Source organism: Cebus imitator, unplaced genomic scaffold (assembly GCF_001604975.1).
Source record: "Cebus imitator isolate Cc_AM_T3 unplaced genomic scaffold, Cebus_imitator-1.0 Scaffold547, whole genome shotgun sequence".
Classification (NCBI taxonomy): Eukaryota; Metazoa; Chordata; class Mammalia; order Primates; family Cebidae; genus Cebus; species Cebus imitator.
The window spans coordinates 220,973-235,484 of record NW_016107862.1 but is presented as its reverse complement, the minus strand read 5'-3'; the positions used below and the strand labels follow the sequence as shown (position 1 = coordinate 235,484).

General features: G+C 38.7%; 1 protein-coding gene across 4 annotated transcripts in view; it reads right to left on the bottom strand.

Annotated features, from left to right (window-relative positions):
- The window catches only part of DHX57 (DExH-box helicase 57), a 77,334-nt gene that overhangs the window by 55,632 nt on the left and 7,190 nt on the right, over positions 1 to 14,512 (bottom strand). For all 4 annotated transcript variants that reach the window (XM_017515317.2, XM_017515315.2, XM_037733799.1 and 1 more), the window contains exons 3-9: positions 13,968 to 14,126; positions 12,470 to 12,658; positions 11,052 to 11,890; positions 8,722 to 8,897; positions 6,420 to 6,541; positions 5,098 to 5,293; positions 4,422 to 4,546 (exon numbers count right to left, since the gene is read on the bottom strand). In XM_017515317.2, the coding sequence (XP_017370806.1) occupies positions 4,422 to 4,546; positions 5,098 to 5,293; positions 6,420 to 6,541; positions 8,722 to 8,897; positions 11,052 to 11,890; positions 12,470 to 12,658; positions 13,968 to 14,044 (1,724 nt within the window). In that variant the 5' untranslated portion in view covers positions 14,045 to 14,126. The remainder of the gene's footprint in view (positions 1 to 4,421; positions 4,547 to 5,097; positions 5,294 to 6,419; positions 6,542 to 8,721; positions 8,898 to 11,051; positions 11,891 to 12,469; positions 12,659 to 13,967; positions 14,127 to 14,512) is intronic.

The window sequence follows — 14,512 nt, the reverse complement described above, 5'->3', positions numbered from 1 at the left end:
TGCCTCAGCCTCCTGAGTAGCTGGGATTACAGGCACACACCACCATGCCCAGCTAATTTTTTGTATTTTTAGTAGAGATGGGGTTTCACCATTCTGACCAGGATGGTCTCGATCTCTTGACCTCGTGATCCACCCGCCTCGGCCTCCCAAAGTGCTGGGATTACAGGCTTGAGCCACCGCGCCCGGCCTGTCTGGGTTTTTAATGAAAACATATTCTTATACTACTTAGCTCTTTTTAATGAGCTAATTTAATTACATTTATCACTATTTTTGTTTCTTTTTCAGGGAAATAATCTAACAACAACAAATAGTTAAGTAATTTATGGTATATCCAGACTTCAGAATTTCCTTATGTAATTATTAATTTTACAGATAATTCAGCTGGGCATGGTGGCTCACACCTGTAATCCCAGCACTTTGGGAGGCCAAGGTGAGGATATCACTTGAGCTCAGGAGTTCAAGACAAGCCTGGCCAACTTGGGAGGCTGAGGCAGGAGGATTGCTTTAACCCAGGAGGTGGAGGCTGCAGTGAGTGGAGACTCTGTTTCAAAAAAAAAGGGATAATTCATTAGCTCATGCTATCATTCTGTTCAATCAAAAGCAGCACAACAAAACCATATAATCCCAATAGTGTTTGTGGAAATACATCTCTTTCTACCATAACTCTCTTCTAACTCCCAGTATACTCCCAGAAAAAAAGAGACCAAAATTATAACATGTAACTAGCAATTTTACAGGGGACAGAGATTCTTCTCTTACATTTTTTGGTATCTACTAAATGCTTTAGAATAATCATGTTATCTCTGTGATTAGAAAATTTATTAAAATTTCAAACTAACACAACTGTCATCTTTCTATATTCAACCTTTAATCTTGTCAATATTTTTACTGAGTTTTATTCCTAGATTTTATTAGTTTTTGCTTTTTTCAATCAGTTAGCAAATATTCCTCTACTTTTTCCTGTAATTTGTATACCCTTTCCTGTAAACTGGTATTTTTAAATGTTTGAAGTACCCTTCTCCACTGTGTAATTTACCTTTATTCAGATGTGAAAATCTTTTGAATTTTCAACTGCTCATATTCTACAGATCATTAGGTTTTATAAAAATCTTTCTCCTATTTTAGCCAGGAACCAAATCCAGTGCTATGCTCTCATTTCTTTAAGTTTGTGGAAGTACAAATGTTAAAGAATTCAAAGCTATTCTTCATATTCAAAATTATACTGGATATACTTTTCCCTAAAAGTTTAAATTTATCTTTATAACTCACTCATTTAAATACCATTAGTCTGAGAGAATGTTTTATTTGGTTTTCTCTTCCAAGTTGTTCAGTGATTTTGTTAAAAATATTACTTCTTTCAGATATTCATTTCCAACAGCTACAAAATGACATTATTTACCATTAATTTTTTTTCCATTGTTTTCTGGAGTTTCTACAAAAACATTATTTGCCCCTTAAAGATTGCCAGTGTTTTCTGTATAGTTATTTAATACTTATTGTGGTCCTGTTCTAGGAATTATTTCTTTTTCTTTTGGTTTATTCTTTTTATCTAAAAGTCTGCTTTCTTTAGTTTCTAATTACTTCCTATTTCTTATTTACTAATATAGTAATGCATTATTTCTTCTAATAGTTCTTCTGGTTAAATGTCTTCCCTGTTCAATTCTGTTTTGGTTTTTTTTTTTTGAGACAGAGTCTTGCCCTGTCGCCCAGGCCGGAATGCAGTGGTGTGATCTCGGCTCACTGCAACCTCCACCTTCTGGGTTCAAGCGATTCTCCTGTCTCAGCCTCCTAGTAGCTGCTGAGACTACAGGCGCCTGCCACCATGCCTGGCTATTTTTAGTAGAGATGGGGTTTCACCATATTGGTCAGGCTGGTCTTGAACTCCTGACCTCAAGTTATCCATCCACCTTGACCTCCCAAAGTGCTGGATTATAGGAATTAGCCACTGTGCCCAGCTCCTGTTCAATTCTTAAAAACATTTGTCTGCCGTAGTTGGGTCTTCAAGTTCATTTCCTTCATTTTTTCTTAACATTTTGCTTTTAGCTATTTTCTGCTTTCCTATCAGTCCACCAAATTTACTTAGACTTTTTTTCTTCTTCTCAAGATATTTATAGTAATATAATACTTTTTGGGAAAACTTCATAATTTTCACAGGACTTTCTCTTTTTTCCCACTAGTTTTTTTTTTTTTTTTTGAAATGGAGTTTCGCTCTTGTTGCCCAGGCTGGAGTGCAATGGCATGATCTTGGCTCACTGCAACCTCTCCTCCTGGGTTCAAGCGATTCTCCTGCCTTAGCCTCCCGAGTAGCTGAGATTACAGGCATGTACCACCACACCTGGCTAATTTTTTGCATTTTTAGTAGAGACAGGGTTTCTCCATGTTGATCAGGCTGGTCTCAAACTCCCAACCTCAGGTAATCCACCCACCTCAGTCTCCCACTAGTTTGCTTTTACTGTTCTAGGGCATGATTCACATGACAAACTATGATTCATGCTATCTGTCTTCCTGGTCCTTCTCAGTACTTAAAATATTGAGACTTATAATTTTTTTTTTTTAAGAGATGGAGTCTCACGATATTTCCCAGGCTGAAGTGGCTGTTCACAGGTGCAATCATAGCACACTACAGCCTTGAACTCCTGAACTTAAGCAATCCTCCTACCTCAGCCTCCTCAGTAGCTGGAACTACAAGCATGTACCATCATACCTGGCAAGAATTTTTATTTTACGCCTCACCCTTTAATGACTTCTAATTTCATAAGATAAAACCCACATGCTTTATTATTCACGGTGCTTAAGGCCCTGGAAAATCTGGCTCCTGCTCCTTCTTCCCTGTGCTATTTTCCCCTTTGCTGCTACACCGCAGCAGCACTGGCCTTCCTTGTTTCTGGACTCATAAAGCCCCTTCCCACTTCAAACATGCTTTCCTTGCCCCCATTTGTCACATGGGATTCCCTCTCATATTTCAGTTTTCCTTCTTTCTTTTCTTTTCTCCTCTCTCTTTCTCTCTCTTTCTTTCTTTCTTTCTTTCTTTCTTTCTTTCTTTCTTTCTTTCTTTCTTTCTTTCTTTTTCTTTCTTTCTCTTTCTTTCTTTCTTTTCTTTCTTTCTTTCTTTCCATCTCTCTCTCTCTCTCTCTCTCTCTCATATTTCAGTTTTCTTTTTTTTTCTCTCTCTCTCTCTCTCTTTCTTTGTTTCTTTCTTTTAGACAGGGTCTTGCTTTGTTGACCCGGCCGGAGAGCAGTGGCACTATCACAGCTCACTGCAGCCTCAACCTGTGGGCTCAGTTGATTCCCCTGCATCAACCTCCCAAGTAGCTGGGACCATTCATGTGAGCTGCCATGCCTGGTTAATTTTTTTTTTTTTTTTTTACTTTTCATAGAGACATGGTCTCACTATGTGGCCCAGGCTGGGGCTCTAACTCCTGAGCTCAAGCGATTCTCCCACTTTGGCCTTCCAAAGCGCAGGAATTATGGGTGTGAGCCATCACACCCTGCCATACTTCAGTTTTCTTTTTTTTTTATTTTTATTTTGAGACAGAATCTTGCTCTGTCACCCAGGCTTGAGTGCAGTGGCATGATCTTGGCTCTGCAACCTCTGCATCTTGGGTTCAAGTGATTCTTCTGCCTCAGCCTCCTGAGTAGCTGGGATTGCAGGCGCACACCACCACACCCAGCTAATTGTTGTATTTTTAGTAGAGATAGGGTTTCACCATGTTGGTCAGGCTGGTCTTGAACTGCTGACCTTGTGATCCATCTGCCTTGGCCTCCCAAAGTGCTGGAATTACAGGTGTGAGCCACCGCACCTGGCCCTACTTCAGTTTTCAATTTAAATGTCATCTTACAGAGATACGATCTTTGCACATCTATGGGTCTCTCCCTCCAAACACAGCATGCCATTTATTCTTTCATAATACTTATTCCAATTTGCAATTATTTGTTTACTTATTCATTATTTGTTTTCTCTACCAGACTGTAAGAGATAAGGGGGAGCTATACATGCTTGTTCATCACTGTATCCCCAGCAACTATGTCACTTGGCATTTAATGCAGGCTCAATAAATACATGAATCAATGTCAGGAATGAATAACTGACCAAATAAACAAGGATCTTCTGATACGTTCAGCCACAGAATGCATAACATCTGTTATTTCTACTAAATACAGTATTCAACTTAGCATAATGCCCAGGATGGTGTGAAATACACCTTCTAACCTAATAGGGTGACTCCATCTAGTAAGTGATGAACATGTGCTGCCCTTTTTAATGTTATAGACCCTGGAAACCAGGAAAGCAGGTGCTCTTCACTAACATAGCTTTCCTTGTGGCAAATTACCATTACTAGCTCCATAAAACTGAATTGGAACTAAAAAACAATATTTTCAGCCATGTGTGTGGGTGTTCACTGGGAAAATCTTTGTTTTACCTTTCTTCTGTCCTCTCATGAACTTCATCAACAATGATATGGGAGACTCCTTGTAGAGCTGTATCTCCTTCTAGCCTTCTCAGCAGCACTCCTGTGGTGCAGTATAACAGTCTGGTGGCTGAGGACTTACACATAAAAGGGTAATATAAATCATTAATAAAATTTTCAAAAAAAGGAAACATTACTGGAAAGTCATTTGAATGGATAGTGATAATAATATTGAAAATACCAGCAGTTCCATTTAATAGGAAACCATACTAAATATAGTTTCTTGCCAGAGACAGTAATAACAGCCTTTCTACTTCATATCAAAATGTTAAGATTTTCATAAAAAGCATTAAAAAACAGTGAATAATGAAATCAGTTCTCAATTTGTCTGCTCCTTATTTGGTTAAATGGATTAAGTCCCAAGTTCAAGAGCAAAACAGTCTTTACTACATGAGTTCTGCCAATAAAAAATAAAAAGCTTTATAGAGGAAATTTAGTACAACCAAATAAGAGTTTTTATACCAAAATATTTCTAAAAAGACTTCACCCCTACTGAAGGTGATCATTAATTTAAAAATAACCTGAAAGTATATATCCTAAATTGCCCACAAATCTCCTAACCTCCCAAACTCTTTATACCTAAAAATCGTAAATTTCTGTTACCAGGAAATAAGCAGAGCATACAAACCTTGACACTTTCTAACCGAATCTGGTATCCCACCGTCAGACCCACCCTCTCTGCTCTTTCTTTAGCAACACGTTCAGCAACTGAGATTGCAGAGATTCGTCGGGGTTGGGTACAGATGATGTTGGCTACCTTCTCAGGTGGTCCATTCAGAGAATCATCCAGAATAAACTGTGGAATCTGTGTGGTTTTCCCACATCTGTATATTAAAACAAATAAGTCTTAAAATGAAGTTTTCAAGGGCTAGTTAATTAAAGAAGTAACCATATGGATGAGGAAAGTGATAAAGCTAATTAGAATACAAGTTGTTCAGATTCAGGTATTTTCTTTCTTTTTTTTTTTTTTTTGAGATTCAGGTATTTTCTAAAACAACCTCCTGACTTACTACCTAAAGGTGAGAAATTCTAGGAATTTGCACTCCAATCAAAAGGACAATCAAATAATAGTTTAGTAATATTTGTAAAACTGGGACTATTAGATTAAGGTCTGTAAATACTTCCAGGAATGTAAACTCTACACACAAACCCTAAAGAAAAGGAATATTAGCTTATGATTATCAAAATATTTTACATTTTTCCCTTTGATATGTATTAATTTGGCTATGATTAGGCTGAGGTTAAAAAGATAAACTAGATGATACAGATTATTACCATATCACTGAGTCTGGACACAAATGTAATTATTATCGTATACTCTTGAACAAAGAATTAAATTAAGTTTGCAACTTGTCCCTGCTAAATAGGTTTGCGTAATATATGGCGAATGTGAAACAGGAAAAATAATGCACCATCATTAAGTTGTTTCTAAAAGAAAAAAAATGGCTGGGCATGGTAACTTAATCCCAGCAATTTGGGAGGTGGAGGCGACTGGATCACTTGAGGCCAGGAGTTTGAGTCTAGCCTAGCCAACATGGTAAAACCCCCGTCTCTACTAAAAACACAAGAAAATTAGCTGGGTATGGTGGTGCACACCTGTCATCCAAGCTACTTGGGTGGCTGAGGCATGAGAATCACTTGAACCTGGGAGGCAAAGGTTGCAGTGAGCCGAGATCATGCCACTGCACTCCAGCCTGGGCAACAGGAAATCAGAATAAATTCAGAAGATGAAAAGCTTTCAAGCTAAATGTTCTAGAACTATCCTTTAAATTTAAACATGAGCCTTGTTAAAAGTCTTCAGCTAGATTTTTTTGCCTTATGTCTCAAGGCAGAGGTATATAATGCCCATAAATCCAGCTACAGTTTTTAAAAAGTTGAACTGGTTATGGTAAACAGGGTGCATATAATATTTATAGATGAAAGCTGCATATGAATAAATTGCATTCTTACCCAGTCATACCACTTATGACAACCACCTGGTGCTTACACAGTAAGTTAAGGATGGTTTCTCTTTCTTCCCAAGCAGGGAGTGATTGTCTCTCTTGCAGAATGGACTGGAATTGTCTGGAAGCCTAATAAAATCAAAGATAAGACATCAGTTGGGTTACCTTTTTTTTTTTTTTTTTGAGACAGGGTCTCACTCTTGCCACGCTGGAGTGCAGTGGTGTGATCACAGCTCACTCCAATCTCCACTTCCCAGCCTCTATCCATCCTCCTGCCTCAGGCTCCCAAGTAGCTGGGATTACAGGTATGTCCCTCTATACCCAGATTTTTGTATTTTTTTGTAGAGACAGGATTTCACCATGTTGCCCAGGCTGGCCTGGCAACTCCTGTGCTCAAGCAATCCACCTGCCTTGGTCTCCCAAAGTGCTGGGATTACAGCTTTTTTTTTTTTTTTTACTTTAATTATCAAGACAAGGTCTCGTTATGTTGCCCAGGATGGTCTTGAACTCCTGACCTTGAGTGATCCTTTGCTGGATTTGTTGGGATTGGATGTAGAGGTCTTTACTCAGAGTGAGCTGTGGAATCTGTACATTAAATACTTTTCCAACATTTGAATAAACTGAACGATTTTCTGAGTGAAATAAAGCTCTCTTGCTTAGCACATATCCAGTTCTTTCTAGCAAGAGTCTCTATACCAGCACTGTCCAATAGAACTTTCTGTGTTGATGGAAATGTTCTATACCTTTGCTGTCCAATACAACAACCCCTGGCCACATGTGCCTATTGAGCACTTGAAGTGTGAACAGTGTAATGAGGCATAGAAGTTTTAATTTTAATTAATTAATATTAAACAGCCAAACACGGGTAGGGGCTACCATATCAGACAGCATAGCTGTAACAATATCATATTTTTACCTAAATCAATAATAGAAAAGCACTCACTAAAGGGTTATTTTTGGCCAATCACTACAACTATGTAAATCAATTTCATATTTAATGGCCGATACTATAAATATTGCCTTGTTTATTAAAACTATGGCTATACTTTTGAATAATAAAATTTACAGGAACATGCCACTTCCTACATATAATTTTATCATAAACTTATCACACTGATCAAATTGAATATCTAATTTTTTGTTTCTATCATCTTATCTATAGTACAATTTATATACATTTTGATGTTCTATGGACATTACACTACAGATGTGATGATATTATACAGTGTTAAAAATCAGACTCACAGGACTTTAGAACTGGAAGGGCCCTTAGAGAACATTTAATCCAATTTCCATATTGATTAAGCAACTTGCCTCTGCCCTATCTCTAACTTTGCCCTCAGAGTTCACTTATGAATTCTTTTAAAACAATCTTCACGTGAATGGGGTAAAAACAAAATGGACTTTAGAAATGCAATTGGCTAAACCACTTACTAGCCATGTGACCTTGGGCACATTATTTATCCTTTGAGTCTTTGAAACAGGGTAAAAGTCCTTTCTTATCCTTCTCCTTTTATATATTAATTTTTCTAATGTAAATCACAATATTTGTTTTGTTTTGTTTTTAGAGACAGGGTCTCACTGCGTTGTCCAGGCTGGCTTTGTCTTAAGTAATCCTCTTGCCTCAGACTTCCAAGTAGCTGAGACTACAGGCATGTGCTACCAGGCCTGCTTGGCTCTAAATCACAGTATTTTTTTTGTTTGTTTTTTGTTTTTGTTTTTTTTTTTGAGATGAAGTGTTGCTCTGTTGCACAGGCTGGAGTGCAGTGGTGCCATCTTGGCTCACTGCAACCTCTACTACCAGGGTTCAAGTGATTCTCATCCCTCAGCCTCCTGAGTAGCTGGGATTACAGGCACCCGCCACCATGTCTGGCTAATTTTTGTATTTTTAGTAGAGACAGGGTTTCGCCATGTTGGCCAGGATGGTCTCAAACTCCTGACCTCAGGTGATCCACCTGCTTCAGCCTCCCAAAGCACTGGGACTACAGGTGTGAGCCACTGTGCCCCGCCATTAAACCACAGTCTTGCTATTCCTTTTACATACCAGACTGTCCATCACAGTACCAAAGGCACATGATTCTGAGACTATTTGGCATATATGTGTGTATTTGATATGTACCAGCTATAGGATTTTCCAAAACCATCTAGCATATGCTCCCAAGTTTGCTGTGGTCTATAGAAACTTTGACCACTCAGGGAGAAAAAGAACCAAAAGAACATTAGGGAGGGTAGCCAAAGCTTCCTAATTCCTAATCCCATCATCGGGATATTAGGGAAGCAATGCTAATCATTCTCTCAGCATATCCTACCTGTTTCATTCGGAACTGCTTGCAGATTTTACCATTTTCAGCATATACTGACTTTGCCTGCCAGTCATATCTTTTGGAAATCTTTTTCTTAAGGTTCACATAGCTTTCATTCTCTACTATAACAGGTGCAGGACCTTCATCCTCATCTGACTCCTCAGATTCTGATTCTTTCTCAACTTAAAGGAAATAAAAGGAAACATTTCAATATGGAGCCCTTTCTTTAACAAAAAAGGAAAGTTGCTGTTTAACACAGTGTCAACAACAAAAAGTCAAAATGGAGAAAAAGTTAAAACTTGAATAAAGTTAAGTTCATTCATTTCTAGTATTTCTATTACTAAGGAACTTAAAATGCATCCTCAAATAAACTTTTACCAAGCATAAGTGATTATTTTTAAACTAAATTAAAACAAAGTAATTAACATTAAAAGAATTAGTAGTGAATGTTTCGACTATTTTCAAGTGTCCCCAAATCCCACAACATAAAAGAACCCAAATGTCTATCAAATGATGAATCAATGAACAAAATGTGGTATATCCACACAATAGACTATTATTCACTAATAAAAAGGAATGCTATACTGATTTGTACTAGTACATGAATGAACCTTGAACACATTATGCTAAGTGAAAGAAGCCCATGTCAAAAAGCTGCATATTGTATAATTCCATTTCTATGAAATGTCCAGAGTAGGCAAACACGTAGAGATAGACAGCAGATTTGTGGTTGTCAGGGGCTGGGGGAAGGGGAAAATGAGAGACTACTATGGGTATATGAATACAGGGTTTCTTTTGGGGGTGATAACATCCTGGGATTAGAAGGTGGTCATGGTTGTATAACTCTGTAAAATACTAAAAACCACTGAATTGTATACTTTAAAAGAGTGAATTTTATGGTATATAAATTATGTCTCAATAAAACTATTATTTTAGAAAAAAAGTCCATGGCACTCAATTGTCACTTCCCAAGGAACATATTTGAATCCCATGTGCTAGAAGCTGGCATCTGGGAATGGGTTGGGTGGTTAGTGAGTGAAATTGGCTAACTGACCAGCAGCCACATCTCAGTACAGTATCACTGTTCTCTACTTACTGAAGTTTACCAAGGAACTCTTATGAAATAATAAAAACTTTTGTTTCTCTAGAAGAAAGATAGATAGCAACAAATAAAAGAGCATCCTTTTTTTTTCTTTTTCTTTTTTTTTTTTTTTTTAAGAGATAGAGTCTCTGTCTCCAAGGCTGAAGTACAATGGCTCACTGCAGCCTCCACCTCCCAGGCTGAAGTGACCCCTCTGACATCAGCCTCTTGTCTACCTGGGACTCACAGGAGTGCACAACCATGGCTGACAAGCTAAGAAAATATATATATTTTGTAGAGACAAGGTCTCGCTATGCTGCCCAGGCTTGCCTCAAACTCCTGGGCTCAAGCAATCCTCCTGCCTCAGCCAATAATTCTTTGAAAGGGGCTTACTTGTGGTGTAAGAATCTGCACAGTAGGCCAGGTGCGGTAGCTCCTGTAATTCCAGCACTGGGAGGTTGAGGCAGGCAGATCACCTGAGGTCAGGAGTTCGAGACCAGCCTGACCAATGTGGTCCACTAAAAATACAAAAATACAAAACAGCCAGGCGTGGTGGCAGGCACCTGTAATCCCAGCTACTCGGCAGGCTGAGGCAAGAGAATCGCTTGAATTCAGGAGGCAGAAGTTGCAGTGAGCCAAGACTGTACCACTGCACTCCAGCCTGGGTAACAAGAGTGAAACTCTATCTCAATAAAAAAAAAAAAAAAGAATCTGCACAGTAAACCTGGATCTAGACAAAGCCAGAAGCTTACACAAGTATTTGAGGATTTAGGGATTCATAGAGCTATCCCTAAAGAATTCTGGGGGTCTAGTATGCCAAAAGCAGGAGGGTACGGATAGTGGTATAGAAAGCAAAATATCTCTAAAAATTCATTTGAAAGTAATCCAGTATACAGCATAAGAAGTAAACATATCAAAATCAAAGGAATTAAATAAAACATATGAAAACCAAAGGAATTAAGTTTCTTCCAAGCCTCAGATTTTATATAGTTAAACATACATCACTACAAACTTTCAACTCAGGGAACCCAACCATAGCAACACAATTAGGCCTTAAACAACACAATTGGGCCTTACAATTAAAGTCAGACACAATTATATTTCAGGGAATTCTCATTCCTTTTTGCCCATAGGACTGAATGACTTGTTCAGCTTGTTCAAGATCACTAAGCCATCCTAGATCAGCCTTAAAAGCTTTGACTTCTAAACCCATCATTCTGAATGCCTCCCTCCACAAGATCAATGCTTTACATACCTTCTGGAATTTGATTAGAAACAAAAGAATTATTTGGAATCACTGGTTTATGACAGGCAGGATTATTTATTCTGGTCCTAGAGGGTACTGGCAGAAAGTTCACAGGAGGGACACTATACTTGTGATGGGTATTCGTTAGCAACTTGACTATTTCCGATTCTTCCTCTAACAGGGTTATCAAAGAATACACAACAGGTTCTGAAGTTTCTGCAAATGTCAAGGCCTTGTCGTAAAGAAACTCAGAAATATGTAAACGACACGCCAGAGGTAGGTTCTCACTGGTGGAATAAAATGCCACGAGGGGAGCTTCGTAGGGATATTTGTGGTCTTTAGAAAATCGAATTTCAAGTTCATATAAAAAAGATGCATCTTCATTAGCATTAAGATGAGAATCATCTACACTTCTTTCTATTCTTCCAACAATTTGATTTGGGGGCACTTCATGTTTGAATTTGCATTTTGATCCAAATTTACAATTTCCTTTGAGGTAAAATGTACAGATTTCAAGTGAATTCTCTTGTACATTTTTGGTATTTTCTTTTTGCTTGGATTTGCGGAATCTACTTGTCAAATACTCCAGTTCTAATCCAATGGTCCAGACTCTATTCTCAATTCTTTCTATAAATTTTTCTCCACAGATGGACTTGAGAGCAAACGCCTCTTCCTGTCGCTGTTCTACACACTCATCCAAGCTTATCTGGTTGACTGCCTCAGAGATCTTCATCCTCTCTCCAAATGTCTCTGAAAAACACTGAGTAAGGAGATGCTCTAGTGATGCTCCCACATCTCCATCACATATTCTCAGGACTGCTTGACAGCGTTCAACACTGAAACCATACCTGTCAAAGGCAAAACATGATAAAAATGACACATAAAAAGCAGTATCACAGCATTACAGTAAAATTCACTTAAATATGTTTATATGAAGTTATGACTATACATAGGCAAGGCTTATATTTTGAAAAAGTATCTCTGATAACAATGAGCCCTCCTGAATGCCCCCATCCAATAAGATAGAATATTAGGCCTATCAGGCACTGCTGGAACCCACACAATAGGAAAGTATACAAAGATGGGTAGCTGGGTTTTTGTTTTTGGTTTTTCTTTTTTTTTTTTTTGAGACAGAGTCGTGCTCTGTCGCCCAGGCTAGAGCGCAGTGGTGTAATGTCAGTTGACTGCATCCTCCGCCTCCCAGGTTCAAGCGATTCTTGTGCCTCAGGTTCCTGGTAGCTGGGATTACAGCACCTGCCACCACGCCTCCCTAATTTTTGTATTTTTAGTAGAGATGGGGTTTCACCTTGGCCTCCCAAAGTGCTGGGATTACAGGCATAAGCCACCGCACCTGGCCGTGTTGGCTTTATGTGATTTCGGTTTCCTTGAATTCTTTCCCAACTCCCATAAATGATCAAAGCAATCACCTGGAAAGTTTTTGCACTGCAAATGGCGAGACTGTAAATTCTGGAATATGAGGCTCCACTGGGGCTAAGCCAGCATATTCCACAGGATCTGAGTCAGGAACAAGGGAAGGTTCCTGTCCAGCTGGCCAGTACCGCTCATCGTTACAGCAATCAGGCTCATCATCTTCCTCCTCCCCAGAAATGCCTCTTCTAGCAAAGGTAACATTTTCATTTATTAGACATTACTTTCTACTTACTTCAAACAAAAATTTAGCAAAGGTTTAAGAATTTAATTCATAGGATCCTGACTACTCTTTAGTTGCTGATTTAATCTTATATTGAACTATTTTTTTTTTTTTTTTTTGAGACAGTCTCACTCTGTTGCCCAGGCTGGAGTGCAGCGGTGTGATCTCGGCCCCCAGGTTCAAGTGATTCTCTTGCCTCAGCCTCTTGTGTAGCTGGGATTACAGGCACCTGCCACCACGCCCGGCTAATTTTTTTGTATTTTTAATGGAGACGGGGTTTCACCATCTTGGCCGGGCTGGTCTTGAACTCCTGACCTTGTGATCCACCTGCCTCAGCCTCCCAAAGTGCTAGGATTACAGGCATGAGCCACCACGCCTGGTCCCATATTGAACTATTAATTTATATCTTGGCAATTAACATTTACCAGACATTTATCAAATGCCAGGTACTATATTAAGTGCTTTATATAAACTAACTCCTTTAATCTTCCCAATAACTGTACCAAGTACTATTTTTTTTTAAGATGATCAACTAAAACTCAGAGAGGATTAGAAACTGCCTAAGATTACACATTAAGGGGCAGATAGAGATTTTATCAAAGGCAGACAGATTCCAGAGCCTGTGTTCTTAACCACAGGAACCTTGGCTATCCTCTCTCTTCTCATTCATAAAAAAAAAATTCCTAATTTTTTGTTTTGCTGCATAATCTCCTTTTCTAAATCTAAAACAGATAAGAGATTTGTAGATAGGATGGAAATGAGCTGTTCATGACTGGCCACAAATTAATTCTGGTAAATGGAAGGAAGAAATTAACTTCTCCAACTGAAATCACAAAGCAAAAGAGCCAAAAGGCAGTGTAGTGGGAAACGACTGAGATTTAAGAATAAAAGCTTTCTTTTAGGCAGACGGTCATGACGAGCAAATCCTAAGACTGCACCTGACTGGGTCAATATTGGCTCCTAGAATACTACTTCTGCTTGTTCATTACAAGGGTTTATCTGGAGGGTTACAGATAAATCAGTTACTGAATCCATACGAGCACTGCCTTGAAAAAATATAATGATAAAAAGGTAATCCCATGGATGTTGCAAAACAAACTCACTCTAAAATTGTGGTTGAATAATTATTCTCATATTTCTCTTGGCTCACTTTCAACTAATTATATGGCCACAATACAATCAGTGCTGACACAGCATTCCAAAGATGCACAGGACCGTCACACTGCCAGTACGTTTTCCTTAATATAATAATTTACTCAAATAAAAGAATTTACTCAGATCCAGCATCAGCATCTTGTTCTTGCAGGTCTCGGAGAAGAGCTTTCACTTTCTCTTGATTCTCAGAAGTCATATGTAGAGTCTGAAGGGGTACTTTGGCTTTGGGTTTCCATTTTGGGCGTGCCTCTCCTTTGCCTATGTTACTGTTGTTAGGTCTGTAGAGGACAAAAGAAAATTACACACATATTTGAGATCAGAACTTTTACACTCTCCTTCGGGTCCCCAAATATACAATTGGATTATCATGTATCTTACAAAAGATGACAATGAATGTGAGGAGATTCTCCATTTTCTACAGTATTTACCAGACTTCATTATATCAGAACTGCTAGAAAATAGCTTATCAGATTCTTGGCCAGGCACAGTGGTTCATGCCTGTAATCATAGCACTTTGGGAGGCTAAGATGGGCATATCACCTGAGGTCAGGAGTTTGAGACCAGCCTAGCCATCATGGTGAAACCCTGTTCTACTAAAAATACAAAAGTTAGCTGGGTGTGGTGGTGCACGCCTGTAATCCCAGCTACTTGGGAGGCTGAGGCA